This window comes from Arachis duranensis, chromosome 4 (assembly GCF_000817695.3).
Source record: "Arachis duranensis cultivar V14167 chromosome 4, aradu.V14167.gnm2.J7QH, whole genome shotgun sequence".
NCBI classification, from domain to species: Eukaryota; Viridiplantae; Streptophyta; class Magnoliopsida; order Fabales; family Fabaceae; genus Arachis; species Arachis duranensis.
In genome coordinates this window covers 121,569,679-121,592,335 of record NC_029775.3, presented here as the reverse complement: position 1 = coordinate 121,592,335, position 22,657 = coordinate 121,569,679, and the positions used below count along the sequence as shown (strand labels likewise).

The 22,657-nt window shown below is 37.0% G+C and overlaps 6 protein-coding genes across 7 annotated transcripts; 2 read left to right on the top strand and 4 right to left on the bottom strand.

Moving 5' to 3' along the window:
- The first annotated feature begins 756 nt into the window (after positions 1 to 756).
- Positions 757 to 2,294, top strand: LOC107486835 (probable carboxylesterase 17). The gene has a single exon (XM_016107401.3). It carries the CDS (start codon positions 813 to 815, stop codon positions 1,839 to 1,841), a length of 1,029 nt encoding a protein of 342 aa, XP_015962887.1. The 5' UTR covers positions 757 to 812; the 3' UTR covers positions 1,842 to 2,294.
- Positions 2,295 to 2,880: 586 nt separating this feature from the next.
- Positions 2,881 to 6,975, bottom strand: LOC107486873 (glycine--tRNA ligase, mitochondrial 1). The gene is made up of 9 exons (XM_016107441.3): positions 6,444 to 6,975; positions 5,719 to 6,101; positions 5,516 to 5,633; positions 5,192 to 5,386; positions 4,839 to 5,063; positions 4,252 to 4,311; positions 4,057 to 4,137; positions 3,566 to 3,971; positions 2,881 to 3,344 (listed from the first exon to the last, which is right to left on the bottom strand). Exons 1-9 carry the CDS (start codon positions 6,912 to 6,914, stop codon positions 3,112 to 3,114), a joined length of 2,172 nt encoding a protein of 723 aa, XP_015962927.1. The 5' UTR covers positions 6,915 to 6,975; the 3' UTR covers positions 2,881 to 3,111.
- A 1,336-nt stretch (positions 6,976 to 8,311) lies between these two features.
- LOC107486875 (14-3-3-like protein A) lies at positions 8,312 to 10,946 on the bottom strand. Of its 2 annotated transcripts, none has more exons than XM_016107444.3 (5): positions 10,784 to 10,946; positions 9,936 to 10,455; positions 9,625 to 9,747; positions 9,135 to 9,251; positions 8,312 to 8,571 (listed from the first exon to the last, which is right to left on the bottom strand). In XM_016107444.3, the coding sequence occupies exons 2-5, from the start codon at positions 10,413 to 10,415 to the stop codon at positions 8,509 to 8,511; spliced, it is 783 nt and encodes a 260-aa protein (XP_015962930.1). In that variant the 5' UTR covers positions 10,416 to 10,455; positions 10,784 to 10,946; the 3' UTR covers positions 8,312 to 8,508. The 2 variants fall into 2 exon arrangements, with proteins under 2 accessions (XP_015962930.1, XP_015962931.1); XM_016107445.3 differs by having other exon boundaries at positions 9,936 to 10,449; positions 10,784 to 10,943.
- Positions 10,947 to 12,140: 1,194 nt separating this feature from the next.
- LOC107486877 (2-alkenal reductase (NADP(+)-dependent)) lies at positions 12,141 to 14,400 on the bottom strand. The gene is made up of 5 exons (XM_016107447.3): positions 14,080 to 14,400; positions 13,691 to 13,890; positions 13,180 to 13,327; positions 12,839 to 12,921; positions 12,141 to 12,751 (listed from the first exon to the last, which is right to left on the bottom strand). The coding sequence occupies exons 1-5, from the start codon at positions 14,323 to 14,325 to the stop codon at positions 12,373 to 12,375; spliced, it is 1,056 nt and encodes a 351-aa protein (XP_015962933.1). The 5' UTR covers positions 14,326 to 14,400; the 3' UTR covers positions 12,141 to 12,372.
- A 134-nt stretch (positions 14,401 to 14,534) lies between these two features.
- On the top strand, positions 14,535 to 15,879 carry LOC107486876 (uncharacterized). Its single transcript, XM_052259989.1, is given in 3 exon segments — positions 14,535 to 14,758; positions 14,791 to 14,867; positions 15,553 to 15,879. Coding segments are annotated over 3 exon segments (276 nt in total). The 5' UTR covers positions 14,535 to 14,638; the 3' UTR covers positions 15,632 to 15,879.
- Positions 15,880 to 16,231: 352 nt separating this feature from the next.
- LOC107486874 (T-complex protein 1 subunit zeta 1) lies at positions 16,232 to 20,956 on the bottom strand. Its single transcript, XM_016107442.3, has 15 exons — positions 20,653 to 20,956; positions 20,507 to 20,570; positions 20,157 to 20,292; positions 19,382 to 19,533; positions 19,199 to 19,246; positions 18,942 to 19,034; positions 18,687 to 18,793; positions 18,435 to 18,549; positions 18,203 to 18,289; positions 17,843 to 18,047; positions 17,611 to 17,705; positions 17,136 to 17,204; positions 16,937 to 17,044; positions 16,703 to 16,821; positions 16,232 to 16,542 (listed from the first exon to the last, which is right to left on the bottom strand). The coding sequence occupies exons 1-15, from the start codon at positions 20,784 to 20,786 to the stop codon at positions 16,467 to 16,469; spliced, it is 1,608 nt and encodes a 535-aa protein (XP_015962928.1). The 5' UTR covers positions 20,787 to 20,956; the 3' UTR covers positions 16,232 to 16,466.
- Positions 20,957 to 22,657: the final 1,701 nt, after the last annotated feature.

Sequence of the window (22,657 nt, the reverse complement as noted above, 5' to 3'; positions counted from 1 at the left end):
ATTGTGGAAAACAGAAATTGTAGAGTATACTACTTTGTCAACTAATTCCAACATGCTTTTGCCAACATTTTTTGGACACATTAATATATACTTGTTGCACATTGAAAACTAAATACGTTTAGGGGGTAAAAAACAAATAGTTCGAGGTTTTTTAACTTCTAAAGTAATTAAGAGAATACGGTGTTGGACATGAATATTATATATTTTTATATAAGAATTTGATGTTAAAAAGATGGTTTTTAACTTGATATATATATAGTGACAGTATACACATATTACAAAATGTGGCAGAATGAAGTTAAAGCTGATAATAACAATGGCAGTGCAAGTTGGTAGTATACCATGCTTACAAGAAAAGTAAGGCGTGAAATGCTGCATTGAACTTTACCGGATAAGAATAATGCTTCTCCTATACATGAACATTCTCTCGTTCAATCAGATTCTCCACGTTTATTAGCTTCATGATAAAATTTCTAGTGTGCTTTAAGAGTATGTAGTAATGGATTTGAGTTTGACAAGACGGTGGTTTTGAGAAAAGGCAATCTTAGTATATAATAAGTACAATTGGAAAAGTCAAAACATAAAAAGGACTAAGAATTTTCTTGGCGGCACATGCAGAAGAAGATATTGACATATAGGTAGCTTCATCCACTTGCTGCATGCATAGAGGGAAGAGCATAAGGAAGCTTCCTCTACCTTCATTTCTTCTCTATATAAGGGACCAAACCACAAACACCATGCATGCCATCACAAAATAGAAGCTTCTCTTATTAGTTATAAGAGTTGTATAGATAGCATTTAGCATAATTAACATGGCTGCCATTTCGCTTAGGCACAACACACAAGTGAACAACAATGCTCAACTCCAACGTGATGTCATCACTGAGGAAATCGAAGGACTCATTAGAGTTCGAAGAGATGGGAGAGTGGAAAGGCCACCAATTGTGCCTAATGTCTCCCCTGCAGTGACACCAGAACGCGGTGTCACTGCTAGAGACATTATGATCCACAAAGAGACCCATTTATGGGCACGAATTTACGTGCCCTTACAAAGTTACCAATGCAACAATAAGCTTCCTTTGCTTGTTTACTTCCATGGTGGAGGATTCTGTGTTGGTTCGGCAGCTTGGTCTTGTTACCATGAGTTCTTGATCAATGTTGCTGCCAAAGCAAACTGTGTCATTGTGTCCATAGACTACAAACTGGCACCGGAGAATCGCCTTCCGGCCGCATACGATGATGGAACCAGTGTTCTCAATTGGGTGAAAAGAGAAGCACTCAATCCCTCTAGTGTGCAAAATTGGTGGCTGAGCCATTGCAACATAAATTCCATGTTCCTAGGTGGTGATAGTGCAGGAGCTAACATAGCTTTCAATGTGGCCACAAGAATGGGACCATCAAGCACCAATATGTCTCTAAAGGGTGTCATATTGATCCAACCTTTCTTTGGAGGAGAGGAAAGAACATTGTCCGAGAAGAATTCTCATCAGCAGCCGCTGAATTCGGCGCTAACTTTGCCGGTTTCTGACACTTATTGGCGCCTAGCACTTCCTCTTGGATCCAGCCGTGACCATCCATATTGCAACCCTCTTGCAAATGGCACAACCAGATTGAGGGAGCTGAGGCTTCCTTCAATTATGGTATGTGTCTCAGAATTGGATATACTCAGAGACAGAAACTTGGAGTTTTCAACTACTTTGGCAAGAGCAGGGAAAAGGGTTGAAACAGTTATGTACAAAGGTGTAGGCCATGCATTCCAAGTGCTTCATAACTATCAGCTTTCACATTCTCGGACACAAGAGATGATATCTCATATCAGAGCATTCTTGATTAACCAATAACTCTGCACTGCATCAATTGATGAAGCTTCTTCTGCATGTTTTAGTTGTATGTCAACAAATTTATACTGATACTGTTAAACATGTTAGAATGCTAGTTCTGATATAGATGATAGGAGTCTGAAAATTTTCAAAATTGATCTAGTGTTATTATTATATTATGATGATTTGTGAAATAGGAGTCTTATTTATATTGATAAACTTATTTGGTACAATAACTAGTAACTACAGCTACGTTGAACTAGTTTCAATGCAACACGATAAAAACACGGAAATGAAACAGAATCGTAAAAGGGAGATGGGCCTTATTATTTGTGAGTATCTTTATTCTTTCTTTTGGAATTCGTCTTTAACTAACCATGCTCTGAATGAATGCCATATTGAACTCTTTCTTCGTGGAGGAATATGACTATGGGTCATAGGACCTTCTTTTGAACGAATGATGCTTTGCAAGGATATAATTGTGCAATAGGACCACAATGGGAGCAATAGGAAAGAAATAGTTTTTCGCACCTGTAGCCTGTAGCTGAATTGCACCAATAATGACATCATACCTGGCCACCTTAGAATTCAACAAAATGCTTTTCTTTTAAATAGCAGAAGCAAATATGTACTAGGCTATCGATTCCACGTGGAGGAAATTTCTTAATTTCAAAGTGTGAACTCTTCAGAAACAAATTTGGCGCATAAAAGAACACATTAAAACTCATCACATCTGCCCCCAGCAGTGGACTGGAGAAAGGCAAAATAGGTTTGTTGACCAGCTGGACTAGCAACTCGCGAAGTTGAAAATGAAATTGATTTTTCCACAAACAAATTAAGTACTTAATAATTTTTGCAAGATAAAACTTTTGAAACCAAACCCCTCTAAATTTAATGGGAGGCAGTCCCGTGAATTTTGAACTTGTTTTTGGATTATGCATTTATGCTTTATCTGAGTCCTATACCTTGTCAATTCAGACATTTAACGAACATGTAATCATTTTCTTATCTGACATACACCACTCACTCCACTTGAACCCTCGCGAAGCAATGAGCAAACTGAAATTAAACTAGTTAAATTAACATATCTATATCTTTTAACAGATACAAAATGTGCGAGTCAATAAGCCCGTATGTAGCAGAAAGCCAGGAACTCAATCATAAAAAGAAGACACATTTAGTTTGTAAAAAAAAATATCCTGTAGTTCGACTGTTTCCAACAAAGGACATGGCAAAACTTCTGCAGCAAAAAGGTTTAAGAGGTCAACCCACACAGTGAAAGGAGTGAAACTCATTCTTCGGTGGAAGCAGAGGAGTGATGGGGGAAGGTTGACCACACATCTTGCCATGTCTTGTGGCCTTCAGTTACCTCGCGAACAACAGATGCAGCCTTTTCGGCATCAACCCGCACTTGATCCTTGCTGTCCCTCTCCCGAATAGTTACTGAAGATGTTGAATCTACAGTGATTGCGAAGGGCACACCAAGTTCATCTGTTCTTGCATACCGTTTTCCTATTGATGTACCTGTTAATATTTTTCAAAAGGTTATGACATTAGTCTTAAGGTATGATCAGACCAATTAATCCATCACTAAAATTAAATCGACCATGCAAAGCATGTGAACAACGATATAACTTGCCTTCATGCAAGCATCTAGTATTTATGCTCCTAACAACGAGAATCTCTATAATCTAAAATTGTATTCAACAAATGGTGTTAATGAGAACTTCTATTTATTGACTAACCTGTAATGTCAATCTTATTTGATATACCCGCAACAGTCAATGACTTAGAAATGTATTTAGCAACATCTTCATACTGTTTATTCTGAACCAGAGGGAAAACTGTGCACTTAATAGGAGCCACAACTGCAGGGAACCGGAATACATTTAACTGTTCATCCCCAGCTTTACTTGGCCTCATGTAGAAAGAATGCTCAAAGAGACAATAAATAATCCGTCCAATTCCAAAGGATGGTTCAATCACGGATGGTGTAAAAACTCGTTGGTGCTCCTTCTTTTTCTCCTTCTGAATAGTTACCATTTTGTTTGTAATAGTCACAGTTTTACCAAGTGTACAAACTTCAAACTCCACCTCCCCTTTTGATTCAAGAGCAGCCTTCATATCCAAAGCTTCTTTCTCCTTCATCGCCTGCAGAAGAATTTGATGTGTCAAAAGTAATCCCAGTAGCTGTTACAAAGTGTCATCATATTAAAGGAATTACACTATCCATTACCTCAAGTGCTTCAACCACATTCTTTTGACTCCCCTTGAATGCCAGACCCAACTCTTTCTTGACGGGAGTTATAACCAATTTCTGGCATCATACACAAACCATGTCAACTAACGGGTACCGCAGATTTTTTAGTGTTGTATATCAAGTTTCAGGGACCAGTATATATATATAAACACTATTAATGTTAAAACGTACCTCCACTTCCTTAGGCTCTGAAAATTTTTCTTGAGCCACCAATGGAACCCCACTTTTATCCTGAATATCAAATACAAAAATTGCAATTAGAAAGAAACAAACCACAGGCGTATAATAATATGCCAAAAGATCTATTTAGTGATCATGATATTACAACAGAGGGTAAAATACAATGTACAGTATGACCCATTAAGTATAGCTACTTGTAAACTTAGTGCCCTTCAAGTTTTTTCATTAATTCCGGTTCTGCTTTATTAATCAAATGCACAGTAAGCACTAGACAGTCAAAAACGAAACTTCAAGAGTAAAACAAGTGATAGATCAAACGATTTATCATGTAATGCTAAGATGAAGGGGGAAAATAACTTTTTCAATGACAAAAATGCATTTTACTCAACAATATGCCAACGTCAACAAAGCACATGAATTATATTTATAGTATACACATCAAATTTCCTTAATCTTGTAGTTAACATATACAATTTGAATTATACCAACCACCAAAGTTACCATACTATTCATCTATTAGAACTGTAACTTGGTTTAATAAAAATATCACCCAGAGTATGTTAATTAATGGTCATTACCGAGTGAGCACGCAAATCATATGCAGACCTATCTGCAATGCCAACACACTCAATCCAACCGTAGGAACACTCAATCTCAGCATCCCAGCAGTCAGCAGCATAATGGGCCATCTCATTAGCAAGGTGTTGCCTAAATCGTAACCGGTCTTTGTCTATACCAAGACGTGTCAAGAAAAGATATACTCTACCGATGAAATAACCAAGAGTCTCATTGTTGACAATTCCCTGATAACAAAATAATAATAATAAAAAAAAAGAATTGGAAAAAAGAATCACAACACACCACAGAAGATGACTAAAAATCAGCGTAGAAGAAAACAAGAAAGCTTGAACTCATCATAGCTCAAACTGACCTTTGACACAGCTTCACCGAGGCGAATTCTCTTGGCGGATTGACCAGACATTTGTTCTTCCCTTGGGAACATTAAAAATTCCAATTCAGCAACCTCTTTGTACTTTGGATGAGATTTATCTTCTGGATCAACAAAGTGCTCAATTTCTGCCAATGTAAATTCACGGACTCTAAGAAGGCCTTGTCGGGGAGATATCTACACATAAACAACAAATCGAATTAAGAAAAGGATCTAAACTTGTCACCACAGTAAAGAATAGTGTAACAAGTTCAAAGAGAAACATCTAGGTGTCTGTAGAGCAAAAACAAGGCAACAATTACCAACCTCATTTCTGAATGCCTGCCCAATTTGGGCTGCAGCAAATGGGAGCTTGTTTCCATTGTAATAGTACAAGTCTTTGAAATTCACAAATATGCCCTGTGCAGTTTCAGGACGCATATAGCTGCCACATTTGAACAAGAGATAAATGTCTTCACCGCAGTAAATTTGTAGAAAATAGCACATGCTTTGATCGGAAAGTTACTTACCCAGGGATCAAGCCCGATGGACCAATAGATGTCTGGAACATCAAATTGAACGGATAAGGGTCAGATAGTGGATTCTTGGTTTCAGGAGCTGTAATTCCATACTCCTTAATCTTGGCACCAAGCGCTTCAGCAGAGAGATCATCCAAGGTTGCCAAGACATGTTTAAGCTCCGCAGCCTTCTCGGATGACATCGTGAGGTCCTTCTGCAGCTTGTCATTGCAAAAGTCCTTGAGCAAGTGGTCGGCACGGTAACACGTCCCGGTCTTCTCATCCTTAACCATGAGGTCAGTAAACTTATCCACATGACCTGAAGCCTTGAGGACAACCTCGGGTGTCACGCTGGGGCAGTCAACTTCCAACATGTTCTCCTCAAGAACAAAATGCTGCCAAATACAAAGTGAAACGACACAACACAAAACATAAACCTCTCAGCCTAACAAAGAAACCATAAACACATCCATTTCTATTTCTATTTCTATTTTAAGCGTGCAAAAACTTAATCATCTGAAAGCTCAACTAACTAAGCTAATAATATCGTAACCATAATGATTAACTTTGTAACCACATGCATGCGCCAATCAGCAATCTCAAATAAGTGAAATAACTCAAGTCTCACTCAATTCCTCCTACAATACACAAGATGCAAATTCCATAACCACAACCGAAATTCGAAAGCCCTAAGTTATCGATTAAAACAAATCAGTTATTGAAGAAATTGTGGATACCTGGCGCCAGAAGGCGAGAACATTGGACTTGATAGCGCATCCGGGAGGGCCGTAGTCAAAGAGGCCGGCGACACCGCGGTAGATCTTGAACGACGGGATGTAGAAAAGGCGGCGCTCGAGCGTGTTGACAGCGGCCTGACGGAACGCCTCCCTGCTTAGTCCACCGTCGGCGGAGAGGATTGACTGGAGGTGGCGCTCGACGTCGGTCTTCTCGAGCTTGAGTGCGTTGAGTGACTGGATGGCGGCGTCGATGTCAGACTTGGGTGCTGCGGCGGCCTTGAGTGCACGGACAGCATTTCCCTGAGCCTCGACGGCAGATTGCTTTTCGGCGAGGGCCTTGCGGAGCGATTCTTCGGTGGCGGCCATTGCAGAAGAAGCTGAAGAAAAGAGTGATTGTTTTGTGCGATGGAATGAAGCAGCAGCTGAGGAGATTGAACCACTTACTCGCAGCACACACAAACGCTGAAGCATTAGCTAAGAATAAGAAGCACTAATAGCTACTGTTCAGTTCACTAGAGTAATGCCATTTTCTGTGTGTATTGACGATTATGCCCCTTTTGGGTTTGACGCGTATTAATATGGGCTAGGTATTAGTAGTTGGCAGTTGCCCACTTTGGTTTTACCCAATAAAATATCTACCAAAATATCTTCCAAGTCAAACTGGAGCATGCAACCACCCTTAGAAATTATGCCAATCATTCGTAATGAAAGCCAGAATTGATAGCATGAGTTAGATAAATGCAGAGATGTAATATAGTCACAGGGAACATAAACTGATGAGATGGAAGGGGTTGGGAGCTTCCATTCGGAGGCCATCGTTCAGAGCATACCCTTACCGGGACGATTCTGATTAATCAGAGCACCATCAATGGAGGATATGCATACAGGTCTCAGGCGTATTAGGAGAGGGAAAGCAGGTTGAAACCGGGCCGGGTTGGACAGTGAGCTTCTGTTATTGAATCCGGGCAAAAGAGAATCCCACAATAGAGTTTTTAGTACTTTAGAGATTGCAACCTTAATTAATACAGATGCTCCATACTTTGCCTAATCCTATGAAGAAACAGTTGAATGTACCATTTAACTGTCTTTGTCACCTATCACCAAATCCAAGCCACCCTCTTTCCCAACCCTAGTCCACATAACAAGATAATATCATCATAGTCTAATCTTCATCTTCATCTAACCATTTCAGTACAAAATGTAGAAAGCCATCCACCGTTTGCAATATCTAGCTAAAGCCTAAAGTAGCGGACAAATGTAGTAAAGCTTAAACCTTAAAGAAACCATTTCATTTTTTTTTTCCTGGTGTATATTTCATATTTTGATGCGATGACTTTCTACATTCTTAATGTAGACCGAGTTTAGCACCTAACATTACAGGCGCCCACACTAACTATGACAGCAATTGTTTGTTTATAATTACTCATCACTCATCAAATATCTTATCGCGGAAGATCCATTTTACAAACCATTGAAAGACGGATTTGGAAAGAAAGTGTGCGAATATACATGAGACGTTTAACCCACTTAAAGAGTAGCACCTTGTTGACCCAAAATATATCTGATCCCTAAAATTACATGTAAGCGATTTGATCCTCCAAATAAAAATCTGATTTACTTCCAAACATTTGACATTTTCTCGAGTCACCGCAAAGTTGAAATCACTCGGCGCATGACATGCACAGATTTATCTGTGTTTATAACATTAACCATAAAGTGGGTTCAGAATCTGAATTGGTAAAACAATATTACCCTCATACAACGGAAGCACCCGAAAAGTGATCTAGAAACCAGAACTTGCAGCAATATAGGTGAACGATGATATCAAAAGAACGCCGAACATTCTATTTAAAAACATCGAAAATGAGTAAATCACTAAACAACCAAGACACATATTCTGATCAATAAAAAACACATACATGAATTCATTGAAACATTGGAAATCACAAGCACAACCCGTACTTGAAATGATAGAAATCTGTAAATACAATCCTACTATAGCAACACAGACGGAATCTATATTAACCAGTGAAGTACAGAATTTCATATCCCATGAACTACCATGCTACTGCTGCCCCTCGCCTGGCTGTTGCTTAGATGTTTCCTTGATCTCATCTCCAGCTTCATCCTGAAATATTAAGAGCAAATTCAAATTAAAAAACTTGAGAAACACAAACATAGAGTATTATCTCAAACTGATGAGAATTGACAGAGAAGATTGAGATACTGTCAATTGCAATTACTATTACTATGCGTGTGTGCAGGGGCACACAAAGATCTACATAAATTATTAAAACAAACACAAGTAATCCATTATAACTACAGTAAGAATATGTGGAATGGTATGTTTCATTGTTGAGGCAAGTTCGAGGATGAAATTTTGTGAGTCAATAAGAAATGAGCCTAACACCTAGACACTACTACAAGGCAGCAAGCCAGGAACAAAGCTTGAGACAGAAATGATGCTCAAAACAAAAGTTATTTAAAATACAAAATAGTACAACTAAACTTGTTTAAATTTGTTTCATGCTCTTCCATAGAACAAGTTTGCTTTTGAATAAAGATTTGAAAAGACAATATATTTTGTTGTTAATCTTTAACAACCACAGACAAGTCAAGAAATATTCAGTGTAAAAACAAACCCACACATGAGAGAGAGAGAGAGAGAGAGAGAGAGAGAGAGAGAGAGACCGTGATATCAGATGTCCACAAAGTCAGATTGTCTCTGAGAAGTTGCATGATCAAGGTACTGTCCTTGTATGATTCTTCACCCAAGGTGTCAAGCTCAGCAATTGCTTCATCAAATGCCTGCCACATATAAGCGTTTTAAGTAATCACTAAAGAGAACAGATAAGAGTTCGCAGGGAATAACAGCCAAGTTATCATGAAAAAACGGTGTATAGTTTAGAGCTTTTAAGACACATCATCATCATAATGGGATATTGATGCAACTAGCAAACACTTAAGATAAATATATTGCTTGCTGCATCAGCATTCTTAAATAACAATGAAATGAATACAAAAATGCAGAATTCAATCTACTAAGAGAACTAGAATACTGCATTTTCTCACTAAAAAGCTTACAATTACATTTGATATGCAGGTTTTCTGATTTCTCTATAAACTATGTTCGAAAATGGACTTTATTTACAATAGAACATAAAGTGGGTGTAAACAATACCTGCTTGGCGAGATTACAAGCACGATCCGGTGAGTTAAGAATTTCATAATAGAACACAGAGAAATTGAGTGCCAGACCCAGCCTTATCGGGTGAGTAGGAGGAAGGTCTGCAAGAGCAATATCCTGCATCAAAGAATCACACATTTAGAGTTCAGAAACAACTACCATCCCATTAAAACATCTAAACAATCACAAAAGCTATAACAGCACAGTCGCAAGTCGCAAACTAATTAAGGTTTATAATTGACAAACTAAGATTACTGCTCTAATAAAGAATAATTCCTCAGATCATGAAAGCAACATGAATACACCTGAGCAGACTTGTAAGCTAACAAAGTACTCTCAGCAGCTTCTTTTCTCTCTGCAGCAGTCTTGAACTCAGCGAGGTACCTATGATAATCACCCTTCATCTTGAGGTAGAACACTTTGGACTCAGGGGTGGTAGCAGAGGGTACAAGGTTGGACTCAAGGAGGTTCAAAATGCCATCACAGATCTTGCTGAGCTCAGCTTCAATCTTTCCCCTATACTCCTTGATGGTTGCAACATGGTCCTCGTTTCCCCTACTCTCCTCCTTCTGCTCAATCGACGAGATGATCCTCCACGAAGCCCTCCTCGCACCGATAACGTTCTTGTAAGCAACTGACAGCAGGTTCCTCTCCTCCACCGTCAGCTCTTCGTTGTCAGAAGACTTCGCCACCTTCTCCATGAACTCCACCATCTCCTCGTATCGCTCCGCCTGCTCCGCAAGCTTTGCCATGTACACGTTCTCCTCGCGAGATGATTCCGCCATTTTTTTCAGTTCGCAAGTTTCTCAACGATTACTCCTGCAACTAAAAAAGTACAAATTAATTTAAAAAAAAACAAAGCAAGAAAAGAAATGTGAGAAGAAGTAGCTACTTATCATCGCAAAATTTTTTCCGGAATTTCAGAATTTTTTTTATCCGGTTTTATTTTTGAAAATTTTCCAGGGGAAACAAACGTGTTCGGAATTACACTAACGGAATAATCAAGACGCAGGACCACAAAATGGAGTCTCAGTACATGAAATCAGAACGAGAAACAACAAAAAGGTGAATTTAAACTTATACGGAAATTCCTTTCGATCTTAGAGAATTTAAACAGAATAATAATAGTGGTTTTGGGTGAGAAAATGAAAACCTAGAGATGCAGATCTCGGGGAATGGAACCAGAGAAGAACAAAGGGAGTCGAGAGGTAAAGAGCGAAATAAAGAGAACGACCGTAACCCTAATAAAGAGAGTTGAAATTAAAAACTGCTATGAAGAAAGAGAGTGCGTGCGTTTGATTTTGAAATTAGAAAAGAGACACGTAAGGGGGGCAGCGGAGATTCCATTGAAGAGTTGACCCGCTAATCCTCTATCACCGGTCACCGTTTTCTCTCTCTTAATTTTTTTTGGGTCAAAGAATCAGCGATGTTGGATTTTCCTAAATGGCCGAAAAGCCAGCCAAGCAAGTGAGTTGGGTCTTGTCTCTTCTCATAGGGTCCATCCATTTTTTTGCCTCCTCCTACTAATAGATTAAGGGAATTATTAATTTGTTATTGACTAAAGACCAAAATTTAAGTTATCAATATTCATGTATTTAGTGATATGCTAAAATCTTCAATTTGGGTGGTGTATGAACAACAAGCTTCGAGAATGTGCATTGTGAATATAGGACTTTTGACTCAAATAAAACCATGCACGAAAAGTATGATGTGATATAGGACTTTTTTTTATCAATTGAAAAATAAAGTGTGATTTATCTTTTAATGATTTTTTTGTATTTTCTTTTGATATCAGTTATAAATTAATGGTTAGAGATCATACTTTATCCTATCACGTGACAAAAAAAATTGAGAGAATTCAAATCCGTGCTAATTCTTAAGTCTTAACTTGATCTTGATGTTCAACTAATTGATGTGATTAAAATTGGTGTACTACCGAAGGTGTTCTATCCCAAAAACAACCTAGGCTAGAAAGGTTGCTAGCCTGTTGAAAATTGGACTTTTGAAGTATCAAAAAGCCTTTTTCAGTTTGATACCCGAAGCCTATACCATATCAGCCAAGCCCATCTTCATTGGATCAAGTTCTGGAAGTGTAGGCATAACTCCAAATTAGAATGGAAGAATATATTCTGATCAAAAACATAAAAAGAATACATATCTGCCCCAAAAACAAATAAAAAAAACCAATTGGATTGGTCGAGTGATCAAAACAAGTGTCGGAAGTTCGAATCTCGTGCATATTTGACCTATCGGAAACCAAAACACAGAAAGAAAGAATATACAAGAATACTAGAGGATATTTATGATAAATCGTTTAAACAAGCCATCACTTGTTACCTATTTCTAATTTTCTATAGATGAATATTGGGTAATCTTCACTCTTTAGGAAAAAATAGTGAACAATTAATTGATTTTTCCTAAAAACTTTATTCAAGCACTTAACGAATATTTAAATACTCTGAATCTCTGATTACACAAAACTGTGAAAACTTGCTACTCTCAAAGCTTCATGTGCGAAGATCAATCTCATTCAATGAAAGGTAATACACAATTATTTTTTGGTAGCGACTTGAGAAAATAAGGCTTTGCATAAAAGGCAATAGCACATTACACAAACACTATGGAGCAAGAATTTTGCTAGGATGGTAGAATCTCTCTCTCTCTCAGCTGGTCAAGTTCACCCAACAAATTTTCAATGAATACATATATGATTACAACATAGTAAGCATGAAAAGTGATCATTCATTCATGGGCGACACGAATGACTTGTTTGCCAACATTCTTGCCAAGGAAAAGTCCAACAAAAGCGGATGGAGCACTTTCCAAGCCTTCATTCATGTCTTCAATGTAAACAATCTTTCCTTCCTTGTAGTATCTGGAAACTTCTTCCAAGAAGCGCGGATACAAGTGCAAGAAATCGCTCTGCAAAAACCCCTCCATCTTGATGCGCTTTATAATAAGATTCATTAAGTTGTAAATCCCTTTGGGCTTAGAAAGGCTCTGCTGAGACACCATCCCACAAACTGCAATCCTACCATGAATCCTCATGTTGAGTAGTGCAGCATCAAGCATTTCCCCACCCACATTGTCAAAGTATATGTCAATTCCTTGCGGAAAATACCTGTCAATTCACCCACCACCAATGCAAGTTTTTCAGAATCACCTCCACCATATATCACTGTGTTTAACACAAATGACTCATGCATACCTTTGTAGAGCTGCATTCAGGTCCGATTCTTCCTTGTAATTAAAAGCTTTGTCGAACCCAAGCTTGTTCTTTAGGAGGTCAACCTAATTACAGATTCAAAGAGCAACTCAACTAAACTATATATAGTATATCAAAAATACTATTTGTACACCAAAATCAGCTACTAATGTATTTATGTATAAATATATGTGTGGTTTAATTTATTTTCAATGCGTATTTGTATTACAACATGTATTTTACACTTGGTGGCTGACTTCGTTACCTAATTTTAGGATACACGTAGCATAATCGATAATATATATATGTATGCATCAATGATTATGCTAAAAATAATACCTTACCTTTTCCTTTGAGCCAGCACTTCCAACTACATAGCAGCCATGAAGCTTGGCAAGTTGGCCTACTAGCTGCCCTACAGCACCTGATGCAGCTGATACAAAAACATATTCTCCTTTCTGCGGCGTGCACACCTCATACAACTCCAGTATACTATAGCCAGATGATATACAAGGTGGTTTCAGAACTAAAAGGAAGCCAGTTCCTCAACAAATTAATTAAGCGGTTTTGTTGATCACCCTAAATTAATTACATTAACTTATCCTATTGGAAAATTTTATTCCCTAACTATAGTTTTGAAACAGGAACCTCAACAATTGTCCTATAGAAAAGAGAAGAGAAAGCATCCAATTAAGATAAGAGGAGTGCTAGTGGCCAACAACTTTTGTGACTTGTAGCCATCAAATAGCCATTGATGTGAGATTGGTGTGAGATTTCATCCAATAGCTCACTTTTTCTCGTTGGTTACATGTTGACCAGAATTTAATAAAGTTGCAGAAATAAATAATGTGAAGCGCATAAAGTGTGACAATACCAAGAAGACCGACATGGAAGGAGAGAGGAATGTGATCATCTGATTGGACTTTTCTCAACTGCTCAGTTTTTTGGATCAAACTATACTCTTCCCATCCCGTAAATCCAGAAATGTAATCCCCAGGCTTGAAATTCGGATTATCAGAGTGTATAACTTTACATACCCCGAATCCTTCAAGCGCCTTGATCATCAAAAAACACATGCTATCTTGTTAGCTGTTACATAATAATAACAACAATAATCCTGTAAATAATTCCTATTATTTTTTGTTGCCTACACGTGTCGTATGCTCCTACTCATACTATACTCGCTGAACCAGATAAGAAAAATCAAATCAAATCATATATATAGTTTGCTCTTGCTGATTCACCTGGCCAGGAACAAAGGGGGGAATATAAGATTCACGGAAATCACGCATGCGACCGCGCATGTATGGGTCGCAAGAGAGATAAAGATTCTTGACGAGGATGGATCCTGATCCTGATCCTGATCCCTGAATCTTACTGAGGTCTATTTTGGAGACCTTCAATTCCATGTCGGTTTCGTGAGGAACTCCATCTATGTAGCCTTTGAATATAACCTGCTTGTTCTCCATTACTACAGCTTCTTCCGACATGATCCCTTCGCTTCAGTTTCTTCTTCGATCATTACAAACCTATATAGAAGCACGTGTGACTTCAATGTACTGAAGCTACGTACCTACCACTCTACCAAAAAGCAAGCCAGCACAGGGTAGGTAGTTGTTGGGCTCTTCAGTTTGGGCTTTTTTATTTTGGGCCATAGTGGGCCTCAAACTTAAACTATTTGGGCCACCCCGTTTGGGAGCAGGAGAGAGCTATGCAGCTAGCTAGGTGCTCGGTCGTTTTCTTCTTCGAGTTTGAGGGATTGCTACTGCGATTTGACGAAGAAGAAGAAGAGGAGGAATCTGAATGGGGTACGTACAAGAGGCGCGAGAGAATCATGTCAAGAAGAAAGTGGAAGAAGGTCTAGTGCATATTTTTTCCAAGCCCTAATTTTTTCATAATCAATTTGCAGTTGTACGCTTTTTTGTACTCATGAATTTCTTCTTGTTTTTGTGCAGCTTTGCGCAGCAAAAATCTCTGTCGTTTGGCAGTGTCGGAAGCAAGCTAAAGAATTGAATGATTGTCTTCATCAATTGTAACTTTCTCTCTCTCTCTCTCGATAAAGTGTTGTGTGAATGTTGTTGTTTTGTTATATTTGCATATCTAATTCTAATGTCAAGGAAAGCCATTTTACTTATATGATTCGGATTCTGGATATTTCTTAACTTGTTTTGCATCTTCCATCTAGTAAGTTTAAGAATGTTTGTAACTGAGTTAAGTGGACTTACTTTTCACCTCAAGGCTCATGAAGGAAAACTAACTATTAACATTAAGGTTAAAAAGGTTATTTTTCAAGCTTACCTTTCCATTAATATTGAACACCTTTTGTGGTTTAGAAGTATATGTAATCATGTTCCCTACTGCCTGAATCGCACACTCTGATTTGCATTAGTGGCCCAAAGTTCAGAGTTCTTAGCAACTCATTGGTTAGGTGTTTTGGAACTATTACTTTTATGGTTTAGAATTATATGTTTCTTTTTTTTTTTCTTTGGACCTGAGAATTATGTGTTTCTTTGAAATACATCACACGCATAGATATAAGCATTATTTTTTGTTTAGTTCTAAACACAAGCAATACTTATTCCTCCTGCATATTTGATTTGTCATTGGCTCTTTCCTGTGGCACTATCATCAACTTGCTTTTACATACACACTCAATTTAGATTCTAGTGTTGTAAATGTAATGATGGACCCTTTTCTTTGTGTTCTATTTTTCACAGCACTAATGATACAGTTCTGGAGGAAATGAAGAAAGACTACATGCTACAACATGGTGTGGAGGGCACTGCTAGAGTCTAGCCTAGTTAAATGCCGATGTGAATGCCAAAGATTGTCATATGCTCAATTAAGCTGGTGCATGGTGCATTCGAACCATCTTTGTGTTTGTAAACTTTCCAGAAATTTGGATTCAGTTAGAACAAGAATGAAAGAACTTCCAAAATGTTTGATGATTCTTGCGCATGAAATATTCTAGTAGTCGAAGGAATTGAAGTCAGGACTTGAGAGGTTATTTGAGGGGAAATAGATATATTGAGTTTTAGTCTTGATTCCTTTGTTTAAAGCTTTCCAATGCATTTATTGCACTCCGTGGCTTGAATAATCCAGACAGAGCTGTTGTCTCATGACTCATCGTTTAGCCAAACAAATTGGCTTTCTTGTTTTTTATGTTTTTACATTAAACACATATTAAACTAGTTTCTCTGTATTGTAAGCCGATTGGGATTTTCTAGTACTTGGATAGTTGGATTGGAATGCTTTGTATTATAGAAACACGAGATGATTGCCATTTTGGAACAAAATGTCGTACCTTGAGCAATGTGAACTGTAAGACCAAAATGAAAATGACAAAAACCCCAGAAACTAAAGCTACTTTCGTAAGTGAAATTCACTTCCACTAAATAAAGTAAAAAACTATGCTTACAGATTTTAAGAGATCCAACATTTAGATTTAGTCACAATAGAATCTTATATTTTACAAAATCTTAGGAAAAAAAAAGACAACCAAATCAAAACAAAATATAGGTTCAAGTTAAAATTGGGGCGGAAGGAGTCAAAACAATCCGAGCGATAGCTGTTGTCACCTCAGGAAAATAACAACCAAATTCGAAAGAGAAGCTTCAGGTGAGAAAGAAATCTAAGTTGGCTTCCGCATGTTCCGTCCAGCACGAATTACTTCATCCACCAATAGCAACTGCGATGCTATTACAGGCCTGCAAAAGACATTTACTTGATCAAATTCAATTGTAAACAAACTGATACAAACATAAAGAACATTTTAGATGGTTGCCCATTCTGAAAATATAAAATACGATATAATAGATGCATTATATCTTAATCCAAAGAATGAGCAATAGCAAAGTTCAAACATACCCTGAGTTTATGATTTGGCGCTTCACAGAGTAGTTGTCAAAAATACCCTCCATTTGAGGATCAATAGGTTCTCCAGTGTTCTGGCTCAATCCCACAACATTCCCTCTGTCGTGCTCTCCCTGAAACAGAAGTCAACATGTACAAACAATAATACAAATCTCGCTCCTACAGAATAAATATAAAAAAAATAACATTCAGGTGAAGACGAGCGCGAAAAAGCAGCGGAAGGCATACCGTGAGGGCAATAATCACATCTTGAGTATCAAGTCCAGAGTTCTCTGCGAGCGTCTTTGGCACAACAAGAAGTGCATCAGCAAAAGCCTCGACACCAAGTTGGGCTCGCTGTTTTGAGTTGATAAGCATCACCATCAGAATATGCAAATGATAATTGAAGAACATTACATAATTGGAAGACATGAGATATTTGTATTACCCCTTGGACTGTTTTCTTAACTTCATTAATCAGATATTGCCTAGCAGCAACTTCAAATGCACCAGCACCCTGAAGATGACAAGTAAATACATGTCAAGCCTATCATAAACATCATAACCACGAACTGGCAAATCATAGTTGTGCGTTGTAGGAGGTATGAATTCTATGAAATACTATTATAAAACGGTAGAAGCATAATTCCTTTTATTCAACATGAATTTAGCTATAAATCTTTCATTCCATTCATTAACTACTCCAAACAATTGGATTCAATCACAAATATTTAAAAGCAACAATAAAACTCTCAGAACTATTCAATGACTGGCAAATAAAAAACACTTTTGCCCAAGAAATCTTAAAATCATATTCATTTTCCCTTAGATCCAACTCAAGCATACATGAGGGGGTTATAATATTATAATATACAAGAGCAGGAATCAAAATAACAAAGATTTAAGCGGGGAATGAATCTTACCAAAACAACAGATTCATCTTCAATGGTGTTCTTGACTGCCCTCAAACCATCACGAACAGCATCTTTAATTTGAGCTATTGTATGGTCATTAGGACCTGTACCAGTACAACATTATTCCATATTATCTCATCTTAAATCCACCAGCAGAAACAAATCAACAAAATGCTAGAAAGATGAATGAAAAAGATGCAAAACAAACTCGTTTAAAATCAAGGAGCCATAGATAGTGTACCCTTAATCAAGATTGTGCAGGAAGAAGGATTCTTCACATTTTCCACAAATGTATATTTCTCTTCACCAAGAACGTGTTCATATACCAACCCTGCCCAACCCAAACATTCTGGAGTCAAATCATCTACAGAGTTTACAGCTTCTCCTCCACATGCCAAAACCAATCTTTCCATGTTTCTCCTCTTTGCTCTCCGAAGGGCAATTATCTAGAGTAAAAGAAAAACCAATCAGCAGACAGAATACACAAGGTTTTTAAAAAAACAGTAAAGAATTAAAAGAAGAGGGAAAAGAGCTATGTTCACAATATTGGTAAAATTTAAAATAAATGGAGAAAAAATTTGGAGATAATAATTTTACTTACTCCTTCCCTTGCAAGCATATCAAGTGATGGGGGATCAATTCCTTTTTGATTGATCACAACAAAATTGCTATCATTACCGGAACAAACCTGCATACATAAGTATGGGGTCAATTTGAGAAGAGCAGAATCATGGAATTAAAGTTAATGCCATTACAGCAGAGACAAAAATTTGTGGCTACAAAGTAAACTATAGGTACCAACATATATGAGAAAGTCCCTTCTACATATCTACCTTATTTTTCAGTTCAATGATTTTTTTAACTCTCTCATCAACAGAACGCCTTTCAGCTGCAACCATAGCTTCCCTCTGTTCCGCATTTGAGTAGAAAAAGCCTGCATTTATCTCGCTGTAGAGGAAAAACTCATTTGATCAGTCTAACAGACAATGGCCTGACATCATATATGAAGGTGGGCATAAGCATGTAAGTTTGGTGAAACACAATTTGATAAATCATAATCACTAATATCAGTTTCACTTGATTACCTTTTTTCATACTCCAAAGACACGTTGCAAGTCAATATGTAGCAATTCTCTGCACGTCGCTTCATATCAGGATGCCTAGAACCATGATCAAGGACAAGACCCTCGACCTATAAAAAATGAAAACCATTTAATCAACTGATTGATTGCAAGAAATATTGATCTGATGAACTGCAAAGGTAAAATTAGCACCTAAAGGGCAATGTTACTAATGAAGCATAACAAATATAATCAATGATAGTTAGCATGCATGCATACCAAGCGTGTGTCAACATCAAATTTGTGCCGCATGTGCATGATCTCCACCATAAAAAGATCAATTGCTTCCTCAGGCTTCCTAATGCACAGAACCTATCATTGTAAAACCAAAATTCACTAAACACTCAATTGTAGGAGGCCCAGTGAGTCTCAAAATCTGCTTATTCAAATGACCAAGCAAAATAAATAAACTAAAATGCATCATATTTAATTTGTAAACAAGGATTGAAAATGTTAACAACTCAATGTGTACTCACCGCATTCACAATTATATCAGTCAATTTATCTGCAAGTGACTCATAAAGCTGCAAACATGACAGAAATGAATTAAAAAAAATATACAACTGTTATGTTGAGAATGAAAAGTATTTATTTGTTTATTTGGTCTGTAATATGACCAAATGTCATCTAAAACAAAGATAAGACAAATTATGGTTTACCTTTGTCCTTACTGTTGTTCTTGCTACCATCTTGAGAATCTCTTTGTCAGGCTCATCACCCATCACAACAGGAGTCTTAAACTTCTCAAGGAACTGCAGGGTTGCTTTTTTAGCAATCTCAAAACCATCAACCAACACACGTGGATGCATACCTAGAAGATGCAAATAGTCATCTTAATTATGCTGTAAGGAATAGATGGGGGAAATGAAATAATTAGGTACTTCCACACACATTTTAAAGGACATCTCTTTGTCACTAAACCTTTTATAGTATATGATTACATTTATTTATTGGAATACTGTATATGATTACATTTAATATCACCTTTCCCGTAGTGAACTATCTTTTTCTTATTGAAAGAGAAGGCCTTGAATAATTGTTAAACCACATTGTTCAGGTGCAGTACAAGAAGCTAAAGTACTTCAAAAACTGTAGTGGATTTGATTTCCTCAAATGTTCGAAGTGCACTTCAAAATATAAGTTAAAAAGTGAACAATCTCAACGGTTGACAAGCAAACTAATAGTTTGAAATTATGCAAGGTATAGATGTCAGCACCACAAATCGTTTGAAAAAATCTAAACATTGATTTTTCATTTTCAATTAAACTATTGAGATCTAATATCTTTCCCTTTAAAATTCACCACAATAGTTAGAAGAGCTAAATCCACTGTGCTTCATTACAAACACACAATAAGTTACCAGGTGTGCAACCAAAACTTCATTGCCATTTGGGAGAAAAATTACAAGCATCAGAGTATCAGAAACTGATTAACCTTCATCAATGTAACGCTCGGATTGCTTCATAAGTTCACCAATGAAGATGACAGTGGAAGTGGTGCCATCTCCACTAATATCATCCTGAGCAACCGCCGTCCTAGCAATCATTATAGCAGTTGGGTTCTGGATTTGCTGCACCCACAACAGCAAATCAAACATCATCAGTGTTCTGGCAAATAAAAATATAAGGAAACATAAATGGAATCTATAAAAGTTGCACCGAAAAGCTTTCTATTGTGAGCTAATCTGAACTTAAATAAGCTAAGGTACTCAAACATGTATAGACAGATCAGAACACTAAAACAGTTAACGAAACAAAAGAAATGAAAAGAAAAAAGAAGGTAACCATCTCTTTGAGGAGAGTGTTGCCATCTTTGGTGAGTTTAATATCTCCGGCGCCACCAACGAGCCTGAAAACGAACGAATGACGGAACAGAATGAAAGCGAGAGAAGAAAAAGGAACAGAAGAAATAGAGAAGAAGAAGTGTATACATTTTAATGGTTCCTTTCGGGCCGAGGTTGGTCTTGAGGACATCTTGCAAACCCTTAGCGGCATTGATGTTCATGTGAAGTGCCGCAGATTTGTTCAGCACTTCGGCGTTAGGGTTCAGCACTCGCAGCGACATCGTTTTCGCTTCTGTGTTTTCCTTTTTCGACCGTGATTTGATGTATAGGGCGAGTGAGTGAGTGCAGCGATTTGAAGTAGAAGCAATATACAAATGGAGGAGGTGGAAGAGGGTTTTTTAGGGGTTTCAAGTTTCAACTCTCTGGAACTCACCACTCGTCACTTCACAGTTCACAATCATTTTATTATTTGTCAGCTCCCTCTCAATTTTCAAGTTTTGGGCCAAGAAAGAAAATGCTGCTATAAAGAATCCAATTTAACCACCACTAATCAAATAAAAAATATTGCTCTTTTTTTTGTTGTTTCAATAAAAAAAAATATTAATGAAGTATTAGTAAAAGTCATTAAAAAAAATAAAAAGAATTAAACTCGGAGAAAAAACTTTAGATTATGTCAAACTTTTTTGGCATCATTTTTTTATTTTGTATCATGAATTAGAGAGATTTTCTTTGTTAAAAGTTAGATAAGTACATAGTATCGAGAATTTATTCTAGAGAGTTTAACCGAAATAAATTTGATTAAAAACTTGTGAGTTTTTTGGTAGGATTAGGTGAATTTTAAATAATTGGTGTTTATAATTTTTAAAAATATAGTGAAAATTTTATCATTATTATAGTGAAAACTAAATATATGTTATTGTATTAAGTGATTAAACGAGGACACATAATGATGTCAATTTTTTTCATTCTATTTTATTGTATTCGTTATGAGACAAAAATAAATTATATTATGTATAATTGATAAATCAAACGCTATCGTCTCATTATTTCAAAAGAGGTTTGATGACACAATTTAAAAATGAAAAAAAGTTAAATTCAATTTTCTTCTGTAAACCATTAAATTGTTTTTTTCATTTTAATATTTAATATTTTAGCATAATATAATGTAAATCTTAAACTATATTAAATAAAAATATTTCTCTTATATTATCACTTATTAAGCTCTATATCATGTAGATGTGGTTTATTGCCTTCATTTTTCCTCGTGGATAAATTTTTTTTATCAAAGAGTGACTCAACCTTTAAGTGAGTATAGAGACACAATGTCATTTGAGGTATAACTCATTGGTTTGGATACAATTTTATTGGGTTAAATAAAATAAAGATTTATCAACGCAAGTTGGCACAGATGGATGAGGGTCTGTGTCCCTTAACCATCTATCCCGGGTTCGATACTCACTGGAGGTGGGCCTCTGCAGTACCCGATGGATTAGTCATTGGGCTTCCGGCCTGATGGATACCCTGGTGCAAACAAAAAAAATAAAGATTTTGCATAAAATTAAGAAATATTATTTCTTTGCTAACTACTGTTTTGAACTAGATACTTTAATTTCTAACTAAAATTAATTATTCGATTGGTCCCTAATAATTAACTCCGTCAGACACTTAGGTCTTTTGCTCCGTCAACTCTAACGGAAGACAAAATGGTCCTTTATAACTCTAACAGAAGACAAAATAGTGACAAAATAGTCCCTCACAACTGTTCTTCCCTAATTTTCATCATACCTCGTATAACCTTAACATTCTTATTCTCATTCTTCACCTTCACAGTCTTCTTCTCCGTCTTCTCCTTCCTCCTCTTCAGCTCAAAGATCAAGCCATGGTGTAAATGTTACGCATGTCGCACCTACCTCAACATGTCATGGACCACACATTTTCTAAATATCTATGATTAGTATACCCACCTCCTCCCCACTTCGCCCACAAAAAACATACACCTCCACATCTTCAATAACTAGGACATCACGAAAAGATTCTTCTTCGACATCATATGTAAATTATTATTTAGAATGGAGTCCAAGTGCTTCATTCCTTCTCTTTTCGGGTCCAAACTAGTAGACAGGTTCAACCTTGCATCCAAGCTATTAGTATA